The following is a 10,266-nucleotide window of genomic DNA, read 5'->3' as shown; positions in this document are numbered from 1 at the left end:
TCTATCGAGCAAAAATTAACTATAATGATCTATAGTCTTGGCTGTTCACTTCTGCAATATTGAGTGTCATTCAATGGTTGTGGGAAGCAAGCGTAAAATTGATCTATTTTAGTGTTGTTGGGTTAATAAGCAAAAGAAAGGCTTGATAATTTTATTTTCTTAATTTCTCTCTGAACACCGTGTCATGCCAGGAATGTTTTTTACGGGTCTCTAGTCTCATGCAGTTCTGTCGGCAAGAAAATCTTCCTAAAACAGCTGTTGTTTTCATATATCATTAAAGAGTACAATCCCAGTCGTTTCTTCTGTGTTAAACTTTGTAATCTTACAAAATGTCAATGACGATTAGTAGTGGGCGTGTAACTGACCAATCACGTGCGGTGAATGATGGCTGAGTTTTCTTGCTGGTGATCTTGACGATATTTCACACCAGTCGCTTTACAGACTGAAGTCCAGGGTGCTCTTGTATATTCTGTGGTTGTGCACATACAATTTTTGTTCAGAATGAAACTGTGAAAATGCGTATTTATTTTTCACAGTTATCCATCTGATGACATGTATTCAAAGCGTCTTAATTGGCCGACGTTTTAGTCATTCTGTTGGGAAGTTTTGACTAACCTTAGGATGGCGTTCTGGAGACATGAGCAGATTATTTTGATAGGTAAGTATGTTGAATTATTACTTGTATGTATATAAAGTGTGTAAATCATAGTATGTAACTTTTTACATTTGATGTAACCCTAAATGTTTCCATCACAATTTTAAATAACTGATTCCTTTTCATTATTATTTTTTTTTTAAAAATTGATTTGAATAATATAAAATTGAAGTAGGGTATAAACTGAAACAGTTTAATGATCCTCTCGAGGTCGTGGAATATTAGGAGAGCGGCCATGAAATATTGGGGAGATTGTTCTTTCGGAATGCTTTTATTCGCAAATGATATTTTGTTAAAATGGATCTCTGAGCCAGCGTGATTTCTACTTTTCTTCTTATCAACGTTTTCGCTGATTTTGTTTTTATAACGGAAAGAAATTTGCCATGTCTAAATAAACTCAAACATATTCAAATTCGTTTCAAGTTCTCTAATCTTACAAACTGAAGACTACTTCAATTCTATCGCTCTTTTCTTTTAATGACCGTTATTTTACTTAATAATGCAAGTGTACTTTTCCCATCGTACCGCGTAAAATCTGACATGTTATTATTAGCATTTTTTTCCTGGAATGTTTTAGAAAGATAAATATTGGTTTTGTTCGATATCTCGGCAGGGTTTATCATTTCCTAAGCGCACGTTGTTTAACTTTTTTTTTTAAATTCTTCCAAATGTAATAATTAACTTTAACAATTTCAAAATGTGTTATCACTTGATCGTAAAATCCTCATATATATCTTCTTCACTGGGTGAAACATCGGCTTTGTTACTTACATGTTCTCGTTGTTCGTCAACAAATACATACCTGTACCTCAAATTGTATGTTACATATAGTATTATTACCCTTTGAATTATACACCTATTTATCTTTATATTTAACAAAGTTAGGCATTACTTGATAATAAACGAATATAAAACTATCCACCACACAGGTAATTGTATTTTTAAAAAACTCGCCGAAAATCAACCCAAGGAGAAGGTATGTAGCTTAGTATTCTAAATGAAATACACGTGTCTTATTTATATAAAATCGAAATTATTAAGAAAGTACGTTAAATCTTACTGCTTTGCTCGCTCTCGGATTGATATATTTTTGTTTATAATAGAGGAAAGTTGATATAATTTATACACGACATGTTCATTTGTTATCCAAACAGAAATCCGTCTTAATTACTATTTCGCTGTAACTGTACTTAAATGAAGAAACTACTTGAATTAATTTTCGTTTTCATTTAAAGATAGATGTCAAAATGGAAAGTAATCGTAACAAAAATTTCACTAATTCAAACTTTTTAACTCAAGTTTTAGAAAATGAGTTTATATATGTCATTAATTCTGGAGGTAAACCAGCTATTTGCAGGATGCGTTATAGTCAGTTGTCATGTAGATCTCATTTAAAAAGTCTGGAGTATATTCACTAGTAATCTATTGCCCCTACTTTATGTATTCCAGATTGGCTCTTAACTTCATCCCTGATAATGTCAGGAGTCTGTCTGCAGGTCGGCAAGGACAGAGGTGGGTAGAATTTTGAAGAATGTTGTAGTATTTAAATCAGGATAGTGATAGTATTGTTTGCACTACTGTAAAGTAATCATTGTAATTCGCTATACAGTAGAACACCTGTTATATATTAATTATAATTATACGTCACGGGTATTTTTTAGATGATCGAATATACTATTAAACCTCACCCAAAGTACGCACTAATCTACATTGTTACAAATTTAATGGGTTTGTGAAATACTTTTAGGAATAACATCCTGTTTTCAAAATCATGAAACTGTCATGTTCTCAGTGGAGAAAGGCGACTTCGGGTATGTGACATCATACGATTATCCCGATAACTACACCTCGGACTTCTACCTCGGACATTCTTGTAATGTGGAAATTAGAGGCTGCAGCACGTGTAAAGTTAAGGTCACACTAGTTGACGTAAACTTCCCACATTGTCCAGCTGTCCAGAGATCCAAGCATAGAAACTTATGCATACCTGGGTAAAGCTGCTTATCGAAATTTATGTTGTCAAGTGATATCATCTTTGAAAATTGATTTACGTCGTATTCTTATATTTACTTATAATAATATTCGGTATCTAATGTATTACACGAGCGAATATTTTAAAGGACTGTCGTTCAAGCTATTGTAATTTTATTGATTGCTGTAATGTTTAATAGGGAAATCTCATCAATGTTCAACCTGCAAAAATGTCTATAGTATTTCATTAAACCGTTGTTTTTCTTTCTCTTTTCAAATCATCCTATTTTAGTTGTGACCACCTCCAGATTCACGAAGTTGATCAGCCGTACCGCACCAGAAACCTTCGGAATTACCACACTGACGAGAACGACACGGAATATGTTTCTATTTCCTCCAGTGTAAAAATACGTCACTGTATTTCAAACGGAACCAGTATAACGGGCAAGCGCTTCCGGGTCAAGTACGAGGTAATTGGTACGTGTATTTTAGCTGTCTTCTTTTGTATAAATTGTTCGTCACAAGAACTATGCATGTTTAACTCGTTGTATTGTGATGTATTTGTTCAATAACAAACTTTTTGTAAATACAAATTTTGGACACGATTAACATATTCCTAGTTGTCCTTATCACTAAGGGTATAAGTGAATATCTAAGATGTTTTAATGACGTTTTCAGTCAGATAAGATTGATAGTTTATGATTTTATTCGTGATAACATGTACGAAATGCTTTTCGCCGCTAGATGCCAAACCAGACCACCAATCATGTATGATTTGTTAATCTTTTATTCGTTTTTAAAACAGAGAAAGTTGAGCAAATTAGAGGAACTGTGTCTTCAACGATGTTCGGTGGTGACAGGGGAGAGATATCATCTCCAAACTTCCCGGACCGGTATGCTCTCAACGGAGAAACTTTCACTTACATAATAACCAACCTAGACCCGTATGGAAGAATCCGGATAATATTTGACGATTGGGATTTATCTTCCGTCAGTACTTTACAGGTATGATCACCACTAAATTGCTGATATTGATCTTTCCATGGATTTTGATGGTTATTGCGCGGGTATGTGATAGCGTGCAATGGTTCACATTCCGCCGCAAGAAGAAAACACCATCAAAGCAAAGTTTCTGCGATTTTCAGACGCCAGGTAATGATGGTATTAGATGGTAATACACAAGATGACAGGTAATTAACGGTAATGCGCATGCCTGCAGGTGTTAATTTCACCAGGAGTGCTGGTAACGCTGATTAAATCATTGTTATATTATTAGGACTGCATACTCTTAATCTTGACTGTCACAAGCAAAGCTGTTATGTGATTTTGTGTTTAGTGGAGATTACATAAAGAAAATTCAACTTTGATGGAATTAGTTTCGCCTCCTCAAAGCGATTTTCTTCAGCTTCCTTTTTCCAATTTTATCGTAGTATCTATGCAAATATTATCCAATTTCCGATCTAATTGGACCATTGTCGATCGTCCGAAGCAGTGCAATTATATACACATATATATGTGGACTGTGATTAAACTCAAGATTTTACTACAATTTATGAAATGCATATATCATTTCAAGGTATATGATGGTCCACGAACAACTTCGCCATCACAAGTTTACACTCGACATGAGCGCCCCGTTTTGGTCTCCAAATCGAGCACGATAATCCTCGTTTTCAATACCGGAAGTTCGAATCACCGGTGTTGCCATCCCGTGGGTTGGAAAGCTAGCTATCAATTGGTTTCCAGTAGCCAGTGGAACACAATGCCAAGTACGAGTAAGTCACAGGAGATGTACTGTATTCTAGAATTATATAGAGTGAGCACAAATGAAAATAGAAGAAACAGAAAATTTTGCTAATGGTAACTATAAATTTTTTGTCTAAACAAGAATTTATATACGGTGGAAAAAATTTGAAAGCTTACTCATTACGGACACTTATTTACAGATTGTAGTAAAATAATCGAATATAAATCTGGAGGTGTACTCAATCTGGATTACCTGACACCAAGCCTACCCAGAATGTTTGACTGCATCTGGATAATCAGAAAACCGGCTAAGAAAAACCCCGACGGAATACTACTGAGGCTAACAAAAATAGCGTTTGGTCAAGGTAATATAATGATTCTGGTTCTAAAAATTCAATACATACATTTGTATAATATTTATGAATGCAATGCAGTCATCAAATATCGCCATTCTAAATGTAAAATAAATGTTTATGATTCCTTTTATTTTTTTGTTTACTTAGGGTGGGCAAAATATCCAGACAATAGTCTAGAGATAATAAGCGGCACGACATCAAGAGGTGATATATTAGGGCGATATTCCGCTTCAAACATGACTATCGGTCAGTGGTTTAGCCCCGGTCCCAATCTATACATAAGGCTGAGGGGTGCATTGTCAGCTGATGACCGCCTTAACTTCATTTTTACAGCTGTGGATAATGTTACAGAAGGTATGTTGTACTTGAAATATATACAGAGAACCAGTCCAACACACCTCAGAAATCGCAAGAGAATCAATCGAATACGTCTCTGGCATCACAAGAGAACCAGGCGAACACGTCTCTGGAATATCATAATTTCTGTAGCTGAATCATTACCTCCGCTAGGAAATCATGCTTTCATGATCACCTCTCTTTAAGTTTTGGACGCATTTCAGTGAAATTTTACTAATTAGTATGTCATTAATCGTCAAAGAATTATTAAAATTTGGGGCACATTTGGAAATAGAAGTGGAAATGTTTATCGTATCATTTTTGGGGGGTAGATGCTGGGGTTTGTTAAGGGTATGCGCGCTACTTAAGTTTTAACTTATCATAATTAAGTTTTAACTTATAGCATACTTAAGTTTTAACGTATCATTTCTAATTTTCCATTTGTTTCTAGTTGGGTGTCCAAGAAGCGGTGACTATTTATGTAAAAATCTGTGGTGTATTGATAAATCTCTAAGGTGCGATACTGTTGATCACTGTGGAGATAATTCGGATGAGAGTCCTGACAAATTATGCCAAATTGAAGGTATCTATTTTTTTATTGGGCAATCAGCATTCATAATTATATTGTAAACATTAATGCTTGTTTTTATTCATATATATATATAGCATACAAAACTTGAAATAACACAAAATATTTGTACTGACGATAACAAATATAAGTGCTGCACAGGTGTTCCTTGAAATACTAGACTAAATACTAACAACATACTCTTCTTATTGAATATCAATAGTATTATGATATCGTTAACTATTTAATTTTTTCAGAAATATGGAAATTGGGAATCAAATGGAAACTTTCAGGTACATGCAATTCAGTCATTTTGACAAACTTGTCCATATACCAGCTTATTGATTGTCCGTATCGTCATAAGAGTATGTAACGGTGAACTGATCGCTGAATCGTTTGTATGTGAACCATAAAAGACAGTAAAAAAATACACTTTCATTTCATTTGATAATCCAAATAATGACACCATGTTACAGATTCTACAGTAAATGACCCGTGTGAAGGGAATTTTAAATGCGGTGGGAACAAATATGATTGCCTGCCTATGTCACGTGTGTGTGATCGAATCATCGACTGCTTTGACGACTCGGATGAAAAGTGGTGTGGTAAGATGGCTATGAATAATACATGTAACTGTTAATAACTCTGATCTTTACATAATCAGTTATTTATCGATTACCGTTTTAAGTCATATTTTGTAAAGCTTACATGTAAAACCGTTAAGTACGAGCTAAGTACGAGTTAAGTACGTTTTTAGAGAAAGGATAACGGAGGAGCAATAGTCCTCTCGTTATTACACGTAATTATGGCCTTCAGTACACACAATTCTGGTATACACATGTATTTGGATTCAGTTTAACTGCACATGATTCTTGTATTTGAATTCAGCTTTACTGTTTCAACAGAACAAAAATTAATTTTATTTTGCAGCTTACCATTCCAAACAGCACAGGGATATAAGTTCCTCAACATCTAGAAATTTTAATATCAATGGATTTATACATACAATAGGACTACTCATAGTATATCTCTTTGTCACGTGACCATTGACAAGGCAATGATTAACTGAATATCATTTTCGTCGGTCAGCCCCGGACCAGATCATGATGCCGGTACATTCCAGTCGCATGTAAAACTAGTCTCACATAGAGCGGTAAAAGGTGAAGAAAAAACTTGTTCAAGAACACCACGCAGATGAAATAGATAACGTGTGCGAGTCAAGAAGACATTGTTTTCAATTGTTTAATACATGCAGGAGTAACGAAATTATTGCTTTCAGTTGTTTTCAATTGTTTAATGCGTGCATGTGTCAAGAAAACATTGGTTTCAATTGTTTAATACATGAAGGAGTAAAGAAATTTATTTGTTTCGGTTGTTTTCAATTGTTTATTACATGCAGGAGTAAAGAAATTTATTGTTTTCGGTTGTTTTCAATTGTTTAATGCATGCGTTTGTCAAGAAAACATTGGTTTCAATTGTATATTACATGCAGGAGTAAAGAAATTTATTGTTATCGGTTGTTTTCAATTGTTTAATGCGTGCATGCGTCAAGAAAACATTGGTTTCAATTGTTTATTACATGCAGGAGTAAAGAAATTTATTTTTATCGGTTGTTTTCAATTGTTTAATGCGTGCATGCGTCAAGAAAACATTGTTTTCAATTGTTTACTACAGTGTGTTGAAAGAAGTTCTGAAGTTTTTCAATAAATATGATTACATGACTTTAATACAATTTGCTCGAATGTATATCAGAATCTAATTGGGAACAACAAAAGTAATTATTTCATTTCAAAGACTCGTTTTGCTTTACGAGTGGGTTCAGTTCAAAGAAAGGACATGCCACATGTTGTGTCATCTAGTATATCGTTGGACATTTGGAAGATTAACTTTGTCCGTAGATTGTATGAGACGTATGTGTTATCACAGTAAGATTGGAATCTGTAACCAAGAGTGGGAACTTGATTTTTCCCTCCGATGAGTTAAATCTTCAAATTCGAATGGAACATAAATCACTGAAGTGTACATAGCGGACGGAACATAAATCACTGAAGTGTACATAGCGGACGGAACAAATTCTAAACGGGGGGGGGGGGGACTTTTCCGCCCCTAGAAAGAGTTACACATAATAAGCCATTTGATAAAATTTTCAAAACAAAGGGGGAAATTTCATCTGAAGTCCCACTAGATCCGGCTACAGTCTTGAAATGGTTACAAATCATTCCCAGCACTAACCTTGACTCGAATCTGACTTGAAATATTACTCTAAAGCGCTTTATTGCATAAATTGACTTGATAGACACTATGAAAAAAAAACCAAACCATAAAAAGTTTGGATTAAACTAAAAGTTACTGTAGTTACTGATATTTGAAATAGTTATATATGTCGTGTTCTTTGAATATCCCCATGCGAATAAAAAGCGTTGCACGCGGAATTTCCAAAGTACACAACTACAGGGAATGTGAGAGCGTGCACGGCCCGCAGGTTGTTGACGGGACACATTCAGTGATAAAAGATAGACGGATACAAGGTAGAAAGAACCACTTTGAGCAATAGAAAGCGAGTTAAACTTTATGTTTATTATGAAATCTCCATTCAGTACGACTATATACCGTAACTCCCATGATGTTTCTAATAATATTTTTCTAGTGCGCTTGCGCACACCCACCATAAACGTCACTCTAGCTTTATAAATATGTGTCAGAAAATCATCGTTTTCTCCTTACATTCAGTAGACGAGTACATGTAATCCTTTAATACCCGTATATATTTTGTCGAAATTGTCAAATCGTATTATTTTTTATAGTTTATCATACTAACAAAACGATGGTCTAGTTTTTAAACATCAAACAAAACGCTGTTTAATGCGGCACATATGCCTTTAAGAATTATAAAATCAGCGCCATTACATAGTATAATATTATCAGTAATTAATAACAAATTCAAAGAGAATTATTTTAGTTATAAATATATTCAAAACTGACCAGAGTATTGGATTTCGCGTTCCTGATTTGGATAGCCAAAGAAATATCGGAGGCGTTTTATCGAAATTACATTGTCATTCGGTCTTTTTGCGAGTGAATAGCATTGATAAGCAAGTAATTTGGTGTACGATGTTAATAAGTCAATTTGATCACGTGGTAATTTGCATAAACGCTAGCATTAAATTACCACGTGTTCAAATCTACTTATTAGCTACATAAACCCCAAAACCTATACAAATGTTACTTAATATATTTACATTACTACTGGTTTATATCCCAAGAATTGTGAATATGTTTTAATGTGCAAGCTCCAACAAATGCCTCAAATGACATGTGCATTTCTTCTAAGTACCACTCAGTGTTTGTCAGAGAATTTTTCGTTTGCATTGTGGCAATCTTGTCCAGAATCCCGCCGACAGACTACCGACTGTAATTACTAAGGTACCAACAGTTGAAACCTTCATACGGTTTAAGGATGAACCAAATTCGAAAGGAAAGTCGATGAGGCCTTTTGCTTTGAGTCTTACGTAAACAATTTTCCATAATTTGGGTTGATGATTTCAATATCTGTAACACGCAGTAAATACCTTTGAGATCCACACTGACTATTGTCTGAACATCATCAACACATGGCGAGGTTTTCTTACAGCTAATTAATTGTGTTTCATCTCAAGTAATCACAATGTCAAATATGTGTCCCCGAGTACCTGTATGTGTCGGATCTGTTACATGTTGAGAGAGACCATATTGTTGTACTAAGCTAGATAAAATCGCATGCATCGTTGAGGTCGATCTCCTGTACGTGATCATCAGCTTATTCTGACGAGACTACATGCTGATTAAGGTATTCCCTCCATTCCTATAACCGTTTTGGTAGTTTAAAGTCGTTGGATGCAGAAAATAGCGGTACACAACACAAAAAGCCAATGTAGACTTTTAATTATACACGTACATTACATTCCAGATGCTTAAAAGGTGTGTAACATTTGTCCGATGTCAGTGGTTTTACACTGGGCGCTCACTGGGAATGATGGCGTCGCCCTCCTCATGCAGTGTTGTAGTGGAAGATGATATACATATACGTATAGTTTTATTGTACTTCATAACAGTTATCCTGCTCTCTCATTTTGGTTTTGGACAAGGACAGTAAAATATATATTCGCGCGGGTATCCATGAGAGATTGTCATTGGAAAATTTAAACACGAGATTGTCTCAGATTATGTTTCAAATACCAGCGTCAGCATAGGTCAAATCTAAATGAGAACATGTCTCAAATCTAATCGTGAGCATGACTCAAATCCTAGCGTGGACATGTCTCGAACTCCAGGGTGAACAAAGCTCAAATCATTATGTGAGTACGTCTCAAATCTAATCGTGAGCATGACTCAAATCTCAGCGTAACCATAGCTCAAATCTAAATAGGAGTATATCCTTAATCTAATCGTCAACATGACTTAAATCCTAGCATGGACATGACTTAAATCCCAGCGTGGGCACTTGGATGTTAATTTTCAGTGTTTTTTTCGGGAGTTTACGCCCCTAGTAACACGAAACATTCAAAGCACACACCAGTACATTTAGCAGGTAAATTACTAATGTCAACTGAAACAAAAACCAAATTTTCTCAACTACTCCAAGATATGTCAAAAAT

General features: G+C 34.9%; 1 protein-coding gene across 1 annotated transcript; it reads left to right on the top strand.

Annotated features, from left to right (window-relative positions):
- Positions 1-354: 354 nt before the first annotated feature.
- Positions 355-7,359, top strand: LOC130051295 (cubilin-like). The gene is made up of 12 exons (XM_056153140.1): positions 355-658; positions 2,105-2,167; positions 2,403-2,646; positions 2,919-3,103; positions 3,432-3,631; positions 4,203-4,401; positions 4,573-4,737; positions 4,876-5,082; positions 5,516-5,647; positions 5,890-5,925; positions 6,109-6,237; positions 6,563-7,359. Exons 1-12 carry the CDS (start codon positions 622-624, stop codon positions 6,673-6,675), a joined length of 1,710 nt encoding a protein of 569 aa, XP_056009115.1. The 5' UTR covers positions 355-621; the 3' UTR covers positions 6,676-7,359.
- The last annotated feature ends 2,907 nt before the right edge of the window (positions 7,360-10,266 follow it).

Source organism: Ostrea edulis, chromosome 1 (genome assembly GCF_947568905.1).
Source record: "Ostrea edulis chromosome 1, xbOstEdul1.1, whole genome shotgun sequence".
In the NCBI taxonomy this organism is placed as follows: domain Eukaryota; kingdom Metazoa; phylum Mollusca; class Bivalvia; order Ostreida; family Ostreidae; genus Ostrea; species Ostrea edulis.
This window is presented reverse-complemented; position numbering and strand designations above follow the sequence as displayed.

Bases quoted from the DNA above. Each gene is read 5' to 3' on its own strand.
- LOC130051295 (XM_056153140.1), top strand. From the start codon at position 622: ATGGCGTTCTGGAGACATGAGCAGATTATTTTGATAG. The intron at 5,648-5,889 runs GTATCTATTTTT...TAATTTTTTCAG, and splicing joins CAAATTATGCCAAATTGAAG to AAATATGGAAATTGGGAATC. The intron at 5,926-6,108 runs GTACATGCAATT...ACCATGTTACAG, and splicing joins AATCAAATGGAAACTTTCAG to ATTCTACAGTAAATGACCCG.